General features: G+C 42.3%; 1 protein-coding gene across 1 annotated transcript in view; it reads right to left on the bottom strand.

Moving 5' to 3' along the window:
• The window catches only part of LOC103151232 (nuclear receptor ROR-beta-like), a 19843-nt gene extending 9691 nt beyond the window's left edge, over nt 1-10152 (bottom strand). Inside the window, exon 1 of the mRNA XM_007571171.2 lies at nt 9595-10152. Coding sequence (XP_007571233.1) covers nt 9595-9601 — 7 coding nt within the window. The 5' untranslated portion in view covers nt 9602-10152. The remainder of the gene's footprint in view (nt 1-9594) is intronic.
• Between the last annotated feature and the right edge of the window lie 7107 nt (nt 10153-17259).

Genomic DNA, 17259 nt, shown 5'->3' with positions numbered 1-17259 from the left:
ACTGTTTTTATTACAGCGCGTCGTGATATATGTTTGTATTTTTTTTTCTTCAATGATACCAGATGCTGGGAAAAAAAAAAAAGTCTCGAGTGTGTGGAAAGCAACAAACAGGTCAGCAGAAGAAAAGAACCGTAAAACTTACGCAGGCATGCGAATTTGCTACCCGAGAAGAAATTCTCTGAAAGATTTGCTGCTATATTTGCTAATCATCTCACCTGGTAAGACTCCTGGACATTTTTTACAAGGTTGATAAATGGAAAAATCTTGAGCGAAACCTGCGCTAAGACATGCCACGCCTTCACGACGACCGTAGCTAGGAGTAGTCAGCAATGGCTGTAATTAGCCATAACATTACAGTCACTGGAAGGGAAAATTAGTGATGTATTTCTTTGCTAATACAGATTCCCTTTGAGAGTTGGTGTATTCCAATTTTGACTGTACTTTGTGTTTTTCCTAAGCACCGACATATAACTAAACTAAAATGCAATAATGTATACTCTGTGGGTAAAATTGGCAGATTGTGATCTCTGATTTATTTATTGTATTTCCAATTAAAAAAAAAAAAAAAAAAAAAGCTCTGTTCCATATCCTGCAATGCAAAGCCATTCTGATTGTTGGACCTTGGCAACAACCTAATTATTTTCTAGAACTAAACATGGGTGCAACACTTTCTCTACAGTAGCAGGCCTTCAGCTGATCCTAATAAAACCGCTCACAATGGTTCAAACAACACGAATCAGCATCAGAAGTGTCCGCCAGCCTCCGAATTCCCTCAACCCAGCAGCTTAAACGGCCTAACATCATTTATGGGACGCCAGCTCAGTCCAAAGAATTTCCACTGCGAAGCCCACGGGGCAATAAAATCTACCAAATATTAGGAGTGTGATCATAACATTATGGCTGATGCTTAAAAAGGCTTCGGGTTTCATTTTCGTGAGCCGTTATGTAACCCCTTGCTGCTCCTCTCCAGGAGACCCCATGACAGCATTAAAAGGTGTAGACTTCCAGTTTATGAGTCTGGGAGCCTGAAACATGCCTCATTACTGAGGCTACTGCTCGTTTCAAACCGACTCTTTGTGAATCCCGTGCTGACGACAATTAGCAGCTATTTCATAGTGCAGGACTATGACATGACCTTTCTAATGCTTAGAAAGTAACAATAACAGTACAGTCATTTGAAGCACTTCTGTGTTGCTTATTTAGAAATAAATAGATAAAAAAAAAACCCTAGAATGAACTACTGCTTAATATTTTAGCAGTTTAACAAGTTGATATTATCCAGTTGGTTTGTCAGATTGGGCAAAGTCTTGACAGACATCCAGCTGGTAGTTTTGCAATTTCTGTTTTGAATCAGTCACCTTAATAAGAGTTGCAGGCTACAGTATTTTTTGCAGTATGAAATATTTTTAAACAGTCAAATTTGTCTTTCAGTCCACTGACGGGCAGCAGTAGTTTACTTCATGCTCTGTACAGCTGGGACAAAACTCCAATCACTTTCCCTGGAATTATATTAAATGATACGATAAGAAAAAAAAAATCATTGTGTGTTGTTATGTAAAGCTGCTATCACACCATTTCCAATCATGCCACATATGCTGCAGTATTAAAATAATTCATACTTTGATCTAAACATGAAAAATAAACAGGATTTAGGGAAAAATCAAGCCCCTTTACATCTTTACAATGTGTGCCGCTTCTGATGCGCTTCCTTTTTGAATGGTGCATCTGTTGGGATGAGGAATTAACAACGTTGTCATTTTTTACATATACACTCAAGGATTAACTAACCATCTGGTAGTGAAATATGAAAGCTCTACGAGTGCTCTTACATGAGCAGATATGCATTAGGCACTAATAAAAAAAAATAGGTTATGCCACCAGTTTCACTTTTAGTTTCAAACATGTAACATGGTGATTGAAATTACACAATGGCAGAGTGAGATTAGGCACTGTTCTCGGTGGGTCATTGTTGCAATATCAGAGTCACAGTTGCATCATTTTATCGACAGCTGAACGCATATTTGCTAAACAACCAAGCTTATCTGGTAAGATGATGCAAAAGCGTTATTTTCAAATGTCACTCCGTCTTCCAACCCAGTGGACATGAAAGGCAGACATACTTTAATGTCATGTTTCACATTTTAAAAAAGGTGAAACTCAAAACACCACCTGCTCAACATACTGCGCTGCGTCTTCTTCTTTCTAGACACACAAACACCAAGTTGCACACACAGCGAAAGCTTAGATAACACCATACGAAGTGTGGCGGTGCACACCCTTCACACGGCCTCACCCCCCGCCCCCCCACCGACGAAGAAACCGAGCATACAGGCAGATAGGAAATCACATGACGGCAGCACATAAGACACATATACAAAGAAACCTTTTCTTCTGCTACAATTACTTCAAGAGACAGTTGGTCGGCGCCGGTCAGAGCGATCTGATTGGTTTTTTGCCGGTCAGAGCGATCTGATCGGTTTTTTGCCGGTCAGAGCGATCTGATCGGTTTTTTTTGCTGGTCAGAGCGATCTGATCGGTTTTGCGTATGGAAAACTGTGGAGGAATTCTGAGGTTATTGTTGGACTCTGGAGCTCTGAAAAGCACAACTTTCCTCTTTCCTTTTTGTTCCACAAACGCCTCGACTGTCTCTTCGCTAAAACTGTTGACTAAAATAGTCCAACTGATGAGGGCAGCTGCAGGCATGCAATGGAAAAACATCACCCTCCCCTCTCTCCCGGCTCTCTGCCCCTCCCGCGCCTCTTGATTATATAACTCCTGTCGGGGAGCATTCTTCGCAAGAGCTCATTGAGCAAGCTCACTCCAGCAGCGAGCCGTCGTCCCGCCCCTCCTCGGGCTCTTTGCTTCCCACTGGCTGGTCGGCGCTGGCTACTGCCTCGGCACTGGCTGAGTCATCCGTCACTCTGGGGCTGGAGCCTGTCAGCCCATGTGGACGTTCTGTCCCACTGACACACTTTCCCACTGCAGGCAGGGAGGGAGGAGGGAGGGAGTGGAGCCAGCGCTCTGTCCAAACCAGTTTTAAGGTGGAGTTGAACAATGCTAAAACTTTGCCACAAAGCATCTATGCAGTTACAGAATTAGCAGGGTTACGTAATGACAAGCTTAAAGAAGATACAAGTCAGTGCACGATATATATATATTTACAGATTTGTCTATCTCTTCACCATGGAGTGCCAGTAACATGACACCACATGCGGTGTGACCGTCATGGTACGGGCAAGTGCACCGCACTCAAACCGCTCAAACCTTGAACTTGACCGTCTGCTTCCCAGCCCTCTCTGTTCTCCTTTGACATTGAGCTTCTGCTTATTCTATTCTTGTGGTGTGCTGAGAGTCACAAACGCACAGATGCCCAGCCAACCATCCAAGCCAGCTATAATACACACACGCGCACACACACTGCGCATTCTTTCCCAGCGTACAACCCTTATTTGATATGCAAGCACAGTCAGTTATATTTTCTTAAAGCTTCTAGGCAAACATTTTGGTAATTTTGTTTTCCATTTGCTTCACTGTAAATTATTATTTTACAGGTGAGATTACTTACTCTCCCTCAAGTAAACTTTCAAAAGTGGAAGCCTTTGGTGACAACCCCAAGGCAAGGGAATCTAACTGGACCTCTTTAAGCAGTTTTCTGTGTTTTCTCCCTGTATTTGCATGGTGTTTTGCATCTGTTAAGTTGTACTTAGCGCCGAAGCAAAAATGTTTGAGTATTATATAAGAACACTGTATGGCTTTCAGAAATATGTGGCAACAATAAAACTGGTGGAAACAGTTTCTAAAGAAGGCCAGACAGACCGGAATGGTGAGATTTCATCGTCAGACATTTCTATTGAAAACACTGAGCGATTTGAAGAAGAGCTGTTCTCCAAGTTATTTGGGCTTGTTGATGAGTTACATTTAGTAGATAATTAAATCTTAGTAAGTCACAGCAGAACTGCTGGTTTACCCAACATTGTCCTGTCTGATCAGTTAGCCACAACACAACCACTCCTTTAACGTTTCATAATCTATGCTGCATTCCTATTAAAAGTGGCTCATTCACTAATAATGTTTTGACAATACGTATGGCACTTGAAATGTCATCGACACAAAAGCAGATTTAAGAATAATCTTATTTGATACTCTTTTTAAAACACCTTTCATTTTCTGAAATCCTGCAGTGTGAATCATTATATAACCATGTTTTCATTGTCAGTATACAACCAACTGTGAAAAATACACCAACATATTACATCTTTAGCTAGTTCACATTGCAATATCTTGGCATTAGCCAGATTTCGACGAAGGTGGGACTTTGGGTCAGAGACAGTGTTGGTGACCCCAACCTCACAAGTTTACTTCACAAATACAAACTACAACAAAGACAAACTACTGATGGTTTAACATCAACTTTAAGCTTTTTTAGGCCTGAAAAGATTCCAACAAACACGTTGCCATCTCTAGAAATGTCTCCATCCATGCAAAAGAATATACAGTAACTATGCTAGACTTGAAAATGACGATGTAACATAGTCACTGAAATCCAAGGAAGACAGAAAAGAAACCATGGAGCGTGTGCACACACAGTATTTGATTTGGTCAGGAAGTTAGCGCTCGTATCTGAGAACGAGTTCAGTTCTAGCTGAAGACTGGAAAAATCAGTGGGATTCACTATTGGCTGTTATGCCAACTCGTATTGGCTGGTAAAGTTTTATGTGGTAAAATACTATAAAAAGAAAACATCCAGAAACATAAATATTGTAAGTGCACCAGTAGTTGAAAGAGATGCCTTAAGTGCGTCTACATATTTAATGCACGGTACTTTGACAATGGTTTTTTTTTTTTTTTGTTTGCCATTCGAGTGTTTAATCATGTGGTTCTACTCGGAGGCAACTTATGATGTTCCCAACTTCAGAACAAAAAGAGCGCACCATCAAATTGGCAGGTGCCGTTTGGTTTGTGTTTGGTTACATTGTCTTCTCAAAATAGTTGTGTGGGATATCTCGCATGGAAATCCAAATACATAAAAACATCTCAATGTTATGACCCTATAATTTTTCTTAGAAACCTTGAAAACTGTGGTGTTTGTAAGAACTCCACTGACACTCCCTCAGTAATCCTTTGCTGAAGTCCAGCCCAGGCTGCCAGGCTGAGGCATGTTTCGCTCAGACGAAGCCATTTTGGCTGTAAAACCTTGAGTCAACCCTTTCCGATCAAAGATCTCAATTAGTTTTTATACGTGTATAATGTGACTCACTTGACCGTAACCTGGTAAATGAATGAGGATCAACAAACTAAGCTGCATGCGCACAATCATAGAATTGAAAACAGGAAACAAACTGAGGAAGGTCTGTAGCAAGTAGCTAACTCCAAACTTTGACTCTATACCATCAACAGCTCGGTAGGAGAGATTTGTGTTTGAAAATCCAAAGGAAAGGTATTTGAATATCAATATCTGCGTTTTTGCTTCAAAAGTGACATCAGAGGCTGATTCCTGATCAGAATATGTGCTTCTTTATCAATTAGCTGAAAGGTCTGAAAGGATTATGACTTGTGAAGGTGAAGCACGTCAGACCAATTTAGCTCATCGTCGATAATGGCGGAGAGTGATTACCTTTAACCCTGAATATCACTGCTGAGCTGCGCTCAGTGTTTTTAACCTTTCGCTCTCTCGAGACACCGAGCATTCCAGGAAGATCAACACCAGTGCCGCTTTTTTTGTTTCAAGCATGATGCGTAAGGTCTGGAGGGGTTTAAGTTTGTCACAAAATCTGAGTAGACATCTGCAACAAATGATAACTGAGCAGAAAGAAAGTGCAAAACAGGAACAGATTTTCCAGAACAAAGCAGGTGTTTTTGAACTTCGGGGCTGGAAACCTTTACGCAAGGCAAACAAGGGAAAGAGACAGTTTTAACGTCCGAGACAAACACGCTGGCCTCTGACTATTTATCAGCCAGCTGTATGTACAAAGTGGTTGTCTCCACAAAGAAGTAATTCAGCAGAGGGTGCAGCGGGCTTAAGGGAGAAGGAAAATCACTGACTGAGCCTCAGTCAGTGATTCTCGATTCTCGATGTCCAACGAGGAACGAGCCAGGTGATAAAATGTCCGACATGCCCCATGACCAGTGCGTCACGCAGTCAGTGTGTCAGTGTGTCAGAGATGATCTCTGATAAAGTCAAACACTCCTAGCAACATCACACCTGACAACCCGCATACACATAAAAGTGCAATGTAATCTTTATAATCCTGGGAAACTGTTGAAACATATTATTTCTTTCACAATGCAAATCTCTTATGGCATGAGAAACAACATGGTGACAAATGCTGGTTGCTCTAAGATGAGGTAGATTTCACACTTTCTGGTGAAACAAAATGAGAACAAATTCAGCGAGAGGTGGAAGCATCATGATTTGGAGCTCTGCACCTTTAAAAAAAACCCAGCCTTTTTGTGGCTAAAGTGTGTGGAATAATTTCTAGATTTTATTTCCCTAAAATCAGATGTAAAGGAATCTATTTTCACAACTTTCTTTTTTGGGTGGGGCGAGGGGGATTCAGACTCGCATCACTAACACTGAACTATCATGAGTATTATGAAAGGGTGTTTCTGCTTTAACATAAAAAACAGTTTACATTAAACTCATAGCATCCTACTCTATACTTAGAATAGGATGCTCTAAGCCAAAAAAAAAGAAAAACAGAATAAAGTCAAAAAAGACATTTGGGCAAACTTAAGGGTTTCAGATTTGGACATGCAATTGATATTTGAATAAAACTGGAAACAAAAAGGTAATCGCCTATAAATACCATCAAACCCAACACTTAAATACTATTATTCAAATTCCCAAGCATTGTTCATCTGATATATTTTGCCTCTAGAAAGTGACATCAGCCAAAGAATATCAATATATATCAATATTCTCTATTGAAGCCAAGTCCTTCAGTGCAGGGCCTTACTTTAGTAAGGCCACTTATGGCACCATAACCTCAGCTTCAATGTTTTTCAACATTAAAAAGATTAAACTTTTACTGATCTGCACATAGTTTAACGCTGTGTGTTTTTACCTCTCCACTTTATGCAGTTGTACTATATGGATACTTTTTTTGCATTTTAAATACCACAGCTTTACTTTGTTACCACTAATGTATCATTTAAGTAATTAGATTTCTCAGCTTGACTTTTGCGACAACTCCTAGTACACTTGTTGCCTCCTACTTAGTTTGGTGGCCGTGAACTGTTGCTCAGTTTGGAGTTTGGTTTGACTAGGCTGCCTCTGACATGTCTCACAAAACTCAGTCTGCAACATTCAGCTTCGCTCCCCTTTCGAGCAACCCCTCAATATAGCCAACTAATGTTTTTAAGTTGCTGGGTGTCTTTTTCCTTGCACTTTTTCTTTTTTTTTACTTTTCTGCGAGACTAGAGTTGACTTACAAAGAGTCGTCTTATCTCTGTCTAGGAGGAAATTGATTTTTTGCTCAAGAAAAAAAGGGGCTGGGGACAGACAGAGAAACACTGGGGCCTCTGGCGAAGGGAGGTTCCCTCTCTGGCCGGATATCCAAATGTAAACAAACTGCTGTCCTTTCTTAGCTAGCTCGGCCAAAAAAATGTAGGTTTTTTTTTTTTCTTCACACAACCTCTTGTTTGCTCTCTCACAATACACGTCAGCATTTTGTATGCTGGCCTGAGCACATAAGATGCAATCAGAACAAGTTCTCCTGCAGTTTTGGTATGCTGACCCACCGCAGGCGCTCGCTACGAACTCTGGATTGTTCTCCTGCTCTACTGTAAGCAGGTCGTCAGCTGTCTGTGCACTTCCGCACAATGTTTTATAGCAACGGTGAAAGATCACAAGACGTGTGTCACACACGGACAGACAACTTGTGTTAGAGGCCAGTGAAGTCCTCAGCTCTGCTCCCGTTCCCCCTCTGCGGGCCTCCGCTCAGACTCCAGTGGTATTTGCATCTTTTAAAATAGAAAGAGCCCACTGAACTCGCCAGCAGCCAATGTCCAGACTGTACACATTCTGCACACTGAGCATCCTACTCCAAGTATTCACTCTAAACTGGAATGTGGTTTTATAAAAGCATTGTGCTGTTGTGAAGAAGTTTCATTTCTGGTGACAACTGACAAAATAACAGTGACCCCAAATATCAATTCAGTATACGAGTAACTAGCAAACCAATTGGAGACAGAAAAAGCTAATATATTTCTCTAAATTTGATCTTTTTTATTGTAAATTCTCATCATATTTGCTTTTTGATATTTGCCATTTTCTTTGACGATCCCACATTTGTTCACTTCCAGAACCCAGTGGGTAATTGATTATGAAGCACAGATTTGGATCAGGTATTCATTAGGAGAAACGGTGACTAAGTTTCTGTTGCATTTTTTGTTTCTCTCTTAAATTCCTTTCCATTGTATTGTGCCATCAAGTTATTGTGTTTTTGTGTGATTTTGTCTGCCGACGTCCCCGGGGCCTCATATGGTCTACAACCGCCTCTGATAACTTCAGAAGCTGAAAAGGAGACCGCGCTCCTTAAGCCAGGGCAATAATACTTGACAGCAATTTCTTGAAATAAAATTCACTCAAGCTCCTTTTGGGATCTCACTGGGCGTAACGTTTGCGCCTGCAGCCGCACATGGCGCTGCGCGCTTTTGCCGTCACGAAGCTTCCCAGAGTCCTCCTCCCCTCCCTCCGCTGTAGATGCTGTATAATGCTCTGTGACATAACTAGGTCAGTGGAACAGCCGGGTTTCTCTCTCCCTCCGTAACTCACACTGTCGGCCATGCTGGCACAGCCATCACACCACAACAACACCAAGGACTGATCCTGCGCAACCTCGGCTGTGCGAAGGATCACTTTGTTAAATTTGGCAATCGCGGATTTCAAAGGAAAACGTAACAATTCAAGTTCATAGGTGCACAATAAACACACAGCCTCAGAGTGAAAGCACTTACGACGCAAAACAAGTAGATGCAAAATAAGTAGATGCAAAATAAAAGCTTTTTTTTAATTATCTATTTGATTAACATTGTCAGAAACCTGATAAGATCGATTACATAATAGTTTGGTTAACAACAACTCCCCCCCTCCCCCTCTCTCTTGTTGCATAACTTCCAACATGGATCCCCTGAAAAAAATCCACAGAAGTCACAGGTGAGTTTTTTTTCTTCTTCTTCTTCTTTTTCTGACGTTTATGACGTCGCACCGCCGTGAATTGCAAAATGCACCATTGCGCGTGCAGGAACCACAGCCTAAGCCTCGCGTTCTGACTTTCATATGAAGAAAACACGCAGTTTTATGTGCCTCTCGTTTATTCTCTTAATTTAAGCCTCACTGATCATCGTACTTGATGGGAATTTTGGTGTTTTCGCAGAGCGCCGCCTCGGGTTCTGTGCGGCCATAATCCAGTCAGGAGGGATTAGTGCGCACTGGGAGGAAAAGCGGGCGCTCTCTACAGAGTCCCTGTGCGCACACATGTGGTAACAAATCCAACCCGAAACAGGCAACATTATGATCCAGCATGGCTGCACAAGCAATCATTTATTCATTTCAATGAATTAATAAATGATTTTTAAAAACAAAAAACTTACCTCTCATTTTTGATGCGTTCTTTATATCTGGGCAGGGCGGTGAAGACTCGGCTACATGAATTTAGTGTTGGAAAACAGACGAGAGGCGAATAAAGCGCCGGAGCCAGACTAAACTGGCTGTATAAATATGAACTTATTCCCAACTGCGATCAGCTTTAATAAGCACGACCCCAAAAACCTTTTTTTTCTTTCCTTTAAAAAAAAAAGGAAAACAGAAAGTGGCAAAAAAAAGAGAGAAATAAATAAACTCCTCTTATTTATCGCTCGATCAAGTTCGAGTAAAAGAAAAGAGTGCAGGAAATAGCTTCGGATCTCATGGTAGACGTCCGTCGCGCACCGAGCAGCAGCTTCTCCTCAACTTTGTTGTTTTGTGGTTTGATTTGACAGATTTGATCCGCACGATGAAGGAGCGTTGTTTGGACCCCCCCTTTCTGCGCTCTGACTCTCCGCCTGCTTTCCTTTCCGTCTACCCTGCTAACCTACTTTCTCCAAGCGTGGACTCTCACATGATCTCACCGCCGTCAGCTCCTCCCGCAACGGGCGCGGGGGCGCGCAATCGAGAGCGCGTTTAAGGTGGCCTGGCAAATGATTAATAAAGAGCTACAGTTCTTTTTTTTTTGTCTAGGAGAGTAATGTGAGAAGGATCAGCTTCAACTCCTTTGAGCAAGAATTAGGAAGGTAATTACAGCCGCGGTCAGTTCTGCTTTAATACTTCCCTGGCATTATGTTGCCCAAAGCAGCTTTATTTGTGCAACGGAGCAGGGCCCATTGAGTTAGGTAATATCATACCTTTCTTATGGCGTGGTGCCAAGGTAAAAACCCAACAGCAAAAACCTACCAAACGGGTCTTTTGTTCGACAAAATAGCTGTTTCACGTCACATTGACTATGATCTTGCAGAACTGAAAGCCACAGTGTCGTCTTTAAACACCCTTTCCTTCCTCCTGCCTCTTTTCATTTTAGGCAGCCTGTCAGTTTTGATGAAATGAAGCAAGTGTTTTATTATGAAACCCTGAACCAAGAAGTTGTTATCTATAAAAAGATAAGCTGTGTTGAACCCACCACACCTTTGTTGCCCTGGTGATTGGTCTGCCTGACTTAGTGTGCAGACACAGTGCTTTGCAGAAGGAGTCACGCTTTTCACTTTTTTTTGTTGTTGTTGTTGTCATCTTGCAGACGAAAATGTCAGTGTGGTTTCTCCAGATTAGACAAAAACGAAGTAGAACGTGACTATAAAGCTGATGGGAAGTGGGAGTTTGTTTCCTTTTTTGACCAATTAAAACAGTGCTTCTCAACCCTGGTCCTCACGCCCCCTTGCCCTGCATGTTTTGGGTATTTCCCTTCTGCCACACACCTGAATTGTATCTCTGGGAAATTAGCAGGCTTCTGCAGTACATGATGGTCATGCAATCATTTGAATCAGCTGTTCTGGAATAGAGGCACATCTAAAACATGCAGAGCAGGGAAGGGGTCGGTGAGGACTAGGGTTGAGAAACACTGAATTAAAATCAGAAAAGTGTGGGATGCATGCCTTTACTTTGTAAAATTACTTTCTGCTGCATGAACTCTGCAACTGTTTCAAGGTCCTTTACCAGCTCTGCACATCTGGAGAATGGCACATAGCTTCTTAGAAACATAGCTCTCAGACCTATGTTTCTAAGAAGCTATGCTTCTTCGTAGAAACATAGCTCAAGCTTTTTTTTAGTTTATTTAACTTCATTGGATGGAGAGTGTCTCTAACCATCAATTTGGAAGTTTGGAACTGAGATTCTCAATTGGATGCAAGTCTGGACTTTAACTGAGCCATTCAAATACATGAGCGTGCTATAATCAAGCACATTTTCAGATGTGCTTGATTCAAGAAATGGTCCATAACCAAGGCTGTACAAACCCAGATTACAGGCAATCTTTAAACGAAACTTAAAACTTTCTTTCAATAACGGTTTTGTTCTCACCACTCTTCTATTATAAGCCAGATTTGTAGATTGCATGACTAGAAGTTGTTTTTGTTGACAGGTTTTCTGCGGCGTGTCGTAGCAAAAGTAGTTGAATATAAAGATAGGATCATTCTTTTGATTTTATGACAACAAACGTCAACTGATTTTGTGGACCCGTTTTGTGTTTATGTGCTCAGATCACTTGCACGTAGAGTCGATTTGAATTGGAAATACTGAATTAAATATAATCTCTGGCCATCTTCCCAGCGTTTGCTCACTCTCCATCTTCTGATGAATTACCTTGAGGGCAAGGGTTTTCTTTGCCCGAATGGATTTGGACTCGCAGACGTTGGGCTGACGTTTTGCATCTGTTATTCCAAACTGATCTAGGAGCATGTCACGACTCCTAACATCTCAATTAAACCCACAAGTAGTGCACACTTGCCAAATGACCCATACTTTCTCCCCCCCTTCTAGAATCTGTTCTGCAGATTTTCTTGCCTTCGTTTTATTTTTTTGTGTCTGGGTATTTTATTTTTTTTCCATTTGGTGACTAACTTGTGGCAGGCAAAGTTTCCAGCTCATCAGTTTAGATTTGCGGCATAACAAATGAAAGCAATTTTGAATCTGTGTATCTCTGTTCTTGGGACGATTTTGTTTTCTGGGAACTGGAAGGATGATGTTGCAGCGGCAAGCGGCTTTATGATACAATGATCTGGCAGCACTGTTATGAAACAGTATGAAGGCAAAGATTACTCGAACTAGGTTAGTGGAGCAGCAGAGCGCAGAAAGCCAACGGGATCGTCACAGAATTACACAGACAAGCACAAACACGTTATCCAGCATGGGCGTGTGTATCTGCAGAACTTTGTCCTTTTGCCACTTCCCTCTACTGCACACATTATCTGTTTTTATTTGTATACTTCCCCATCTCAGTTTGACACATTTGAATATATCCAAATACCACAGCCGTTTCGTTTATGTGCATCAGCTAAAATCTTCCGCACAACTCCGCTCTCAGACATCTGTCTGAGTCGTTTTCCTCCTCTTTCGCCCCTGCACCCTCACTCGTTTCCTCGTCGCCCTGCGTCTGCCTTGACAAAGGCAGTGACACTTTGACCTCGGCTCTTATGTAACCGTTGCGCGGCTCCCGCGGAGGGAGCGCGTGGAGGGGAGGGCCTCGGCATGGATTTGAGCGCGGCAGACATTTTGTTGCCCGGCGAAAAAGTGGGAAAGAGCATGGGAGAAGACGAGACTCGGAGGGAGGGGGAAGCTGCAGGACGTTTGGAAGGCTGCCAGCGACGGTATAACAGGATGAGGAAGTTGACCGGGGGGGTTGGGGAGGATTGGCTGGTAGAAATGAAACATAAATAGATGGACTGTTTGTGATAGAGGAGCAAAAAGGCAAAGCTGAATTTCTGAGATTACACAGAGAGTTTGAATGTTTTAAAGTACAATGTCGGCCAGTGGCGGTCCGTGCATGAATGCTGCCCTGGGCAAGACCCCCCCCCCCCCCACCATCTGTGCTCTGTATACATTGTGATAAGAATGAGAAGTGGTTAGAAGAGATGAGATGAGATTTCAGGGAATGTTTCTCTCAATTTGTGGGTGTTTTGAAGCAATTGCCAAGAAAAGGATTGAAAATCTTGATTTCTCTTGGGGTGAGAGGAATAAAGGAGGGAGGGGGACAAATTAATCTGAGTTTAATTGGGTTTGGGGTGGAAATATCCAGTTCAGGTTTGGCTATTCAAAATGTTTCAGATTTTAAACTAGAGCCAATACTATAGGTCCAGATTTCTTGAAAAAAAAACAAACAAAAAAAACAACATAAAATGTGTTTCTTGAATGAAATACCAACTTCCTTTCCTAGCCGCAGTGTGCGACCATATTGTCTTATGCTGATGTTGTATAGAACCAACGACAACAAGCAAACAGACAAAAAAAACTTGCTTGGGGCACACCATGAAACCCTGCTAATCATGTGTGTATCCCACTGATTCAATGACGCTCTGGGCAGTGAGCCGTATGACCTATGTCAGAATTTCCTTGAGTAAATGATTAGTAAAATATGGAAACAGGAAACACACCCAACTTTACTTTATGGCCAACATCGTGTGGCAACCACAGTGGGGAGCCGCAGAGAAGCGGCTCCATATGAGGCACTCGTATTTAACGCACTCCATCTTGCTCGCCGGCGACAATCTTAACATCAGGCGAGCAGATATTTTGTTGTTTTGCAGTTTTTGTTGTTAGGAGGAACGTAAGGTTTGCTGTTAAGTCAGATCAAAGCCAGGTCTCGTCTTGTGACTCCCTGGGGTTGAATTTAAAGCCCTCGCTCACATCAAAGAGTCTTTGTAGCGATGGAGGGACGGACTGTAACTGATTGGCTGCACATGGTTCCAGCAGGGGCCCTTGTGGTCAAACCCTGCACCGTCAGCTCTCCTCAGATTCCACTCGGACTTCTCGCCGGTCGCACTGTAAAACATCCTCGTGCATCAATGCACCGCAGTGATTTAACCTTACATTTTCCACCAACTCTACGTGTTGTTTACTCCCTCAGTGAGCCCGAAGCACACGCAAACATGCATGTCCTGGCTTGTGCCAGTTGGTTCGCCGAGATTATTTCGGCCTCCCTCCATCCATAGAGCCGTAATCCCTCAATGCTTCCCCCAATCAGTTAATCTTCCTGCTCTCTTCCCTCTGGAGGCATAATTAATCCCCCTCGCCGTCCTCCCCTTCCACATCCCATAGGGCTGCGGCTTTGTAATCTGGAGCTGGAAGCTTCACCGCATCACTAGGTCAGTGTGTCAGAGAGAGTACAAACACTGTTCTCTCCCGCAGCAATCTGCTCATCCTCCACTCCGCTCCTCCTCACGTCCTCCTACCTCAGCCTTTTCTTCTATCGTTCTCATTCCCAGATCCTTTCATCTTCCCCCCTGCTTCTGTTGCCTCGCTGCGCTCCCGCACATCTGCTTCTTCTCCTTCGGTTTTTATAGACTTCGCCGTGTAGGAAGTGATAAAGGCTGCAGAATAAATATAAAAGTAAGGGTTCAATCACGGGTTAGCAGGTGTGAAGCCGAGCACTCGACCGCCCTCAGTTTTTAGCCGACACGCCGCTTATGTTCTGTAGGATTGCTGTCCGATGGGAATTCTTAAAAAAGCGTCAGCTTGGCTGGAATTTGATACCAGATGAAAGAAGCACCGAAAAATTAGAATCTGATTCATACGTTTCTCCACTGCAGCCATTAAGGATTCATACCTCTTGATCCTTACACATTCAGTGAATTTGAATAGGTATTTCTGTGTTAGAGCAGCACAAAGTGCAATGTCACTCTCAAGTGGAAGACACTGAAGGATTTGGTTTTTATGCCTTTCATAGCAGCCTTTAGCATTTATAAACTGAAAAGTTATCTTTGCAAAGTAGCCAAGTCAGATAGGACGGACTTGAAGATCAGCTTTCAAGTCTTTCCACGGATTCTCGGTTGGAATTAGATCTACACTTGGACTGGGCCGCTCTAACTCATGAATAAACTTCCCTTTTCATTGCAGTGCTGGCTGCATGTTCAGGGTTGTTATCCTGCTGGAAGCCGAACCTCCATCACAGTCCTTTGCAGCCTCTAACAGGTTTTCTACCATTCAGCTCCTTTAACTGTGACCAGTTTTCCTGTTCCTGCTGAAGAAAAGTCTCCCCAAAGCATTATACTGCCACCAAAATGATTCACCGTGGAGACGGAGAGTTCATTGTGGTTTCTGTCACGTCGTTGACTTGTGACAATTTTAAAAATGAGACTTCCTTATAGCCCGTCTCTTCTTCACAGCCCAAATTTGTGACCGAGTGTGTGACCGGTGGTTGCAGTTGACCTGTAAGTAGATTCTCTCAGCTGAGCTGCAGCTTCTCCACCTTTTTTTTTTTTTGGTTAAGGTGGACAGCCATTTTGTTTCCAGTAAGTGCCAAACTCGCTCCTCTTTCAGATCATGGATTGAACAGCTCTCTGTGAAATGATCAGGGCTTGGGACAACGTGACTCTGCTTTAATCTTCTCCACAACTGTAACCCCGACCTGTCACGAAGGCTGTTTGTTGCACAGGATTTTATTTAAGCGCATCAGGGTAAAAGGGGCATCAAACAAATGTATCAGTGTTTTGTTGTAAAAAAATAAACAAATGTAAAACCACCAATTATGCACTATTTTCTGTTGGTATATGCGTACAAACTTGTGTTTTTAACATGACAATATGCAACAAAAACAATGTAGGAGATACCATTCTAAGGCGTTGTATATTTCAATACAGAATCTAACTAATGCGTGGTATCTCTTTCGAGTGTTTTTGTTCGCGGAAAATATCAAAAAAGGGGTAATCGTACGCAGAACGCCAGATGTTTTTCTATTGACTCTGGAATTGATTGCCTGTATGCAGCTGGCGGATTGTTTTGTTGTTGTTGTCAAAACAGAAACCACAGACAATACAGACCAGACAGAGGATCTTTGGATGGGTGCAGAGCTCTATAAATAAAACCTGAAGAGTTTTATTTGAATGCATTCCTCTTGTATTCAGTCACAATTAAACCAGTTTTAGGGGAAGCTTTGCCCAGCACTGGATGTTTTGGCGGGGCAAAGAGGCCAGTCTGAAAACATCTTTTATCTCTACTTTTCATGCGCTACTTAATACCTGCCAGGCACTGCAACAAGCATTCACTGGACAATAGGAGGAGGCAGAAGTAGCTGCTGATCTCCATCGCAGGCACTCTGAACGATTGTTGGTTTTATGCCACTCCTCAGGCACGTGGGGGGCTGGGGGTGCTTGAGCACCTGCCCCTTTTGCTCCTTGCCCCCAAGTGCCCTTTTGGTCAATTTGTTTTTTTTTTGTTTGTTTTTTTTTTGGTATTATTTTCTAAGCCCTCTTCTGACACATAATAACATGTACTGAAATTATTTGTTTTTTGTTGGGGGGTTTTTGTACAACATAATAAGCCCTCCGGTCACGTTGTTACCTTTGACCTTTTGCCCGTGACGCATGACGCAGTTGCCTCTCGCGCAGTGAGATAAGGCGGCTAAGTGGAGCTCAGCATAGCGAACGTTCCAGATTACAGATCAGTTTTTGGTGAATTATATATATTTTAAAAAAACGTTTTTGGTGAATAAAGTGGAGTAGACTTGCTACTTGTCAGATGACGCAAAACGTTGAAGTATCGTTTCTGCTTCAGCACGGAGTAGAGGTTTAAGCAGAGAGGTAATGAAATACAACAGACACTGACAGGCCTCTGCGTCTGGCTTACTCTGAAGAACTACTGAGCGGGAGGAGACAGCCAGGTGAGGAAGAACTGTTCTTATCTATCAATTCAGTATTTTTATCATACAGACATTAGGCTGTTGTTGTGCTGTTAGCTAGCTGCTAGCTAACGACTTTGCTAGCAAAGCTAATAAAAAATGCTTCTTCCCTGTATCGTTAATGGTATCAGTCATTCTTCAGTATCGCTTATGCAGTAGGGGCACATCGACTGTCCAAAACCGATCATCTCCATAATGAATATATGTCCGATCTTCTAGTTTCCTTTGCTGCATAATGTACATCGCATTTATTCTGGCGTTAGGTAAATATATCTTGAAGGAGAATAGCACTTAAATAAAAGTCCAACAAGGATATTCATTTAGAATTAAAAATAACTCACCCTGAATTACCATGATAGATATAATTATGGTAGTTAATTATAATTAACTACCATAATTA

The sequence above is a fragment of the Poecilia formosa genome, unplaced genomic scaffold (assembly GCF_000485575.1).
Source record: "Poecilia formosa unplaced genomic scaffold, Poecilia_formosa-5.1.2 Scaffold275, whole genome shotgun sequence".
NCBI classification, from domain to species: Eukaryota; Metazoa; Chordata; class Actinopteri; order Cyprinodontiformes; family Poeciliidae; genus Poecilia; species Poecilia formosa.
Note: the sequence above shows the minus strand (reverse complement) of the source record. Positions and strands in the feature narration are given on the sequence as shown.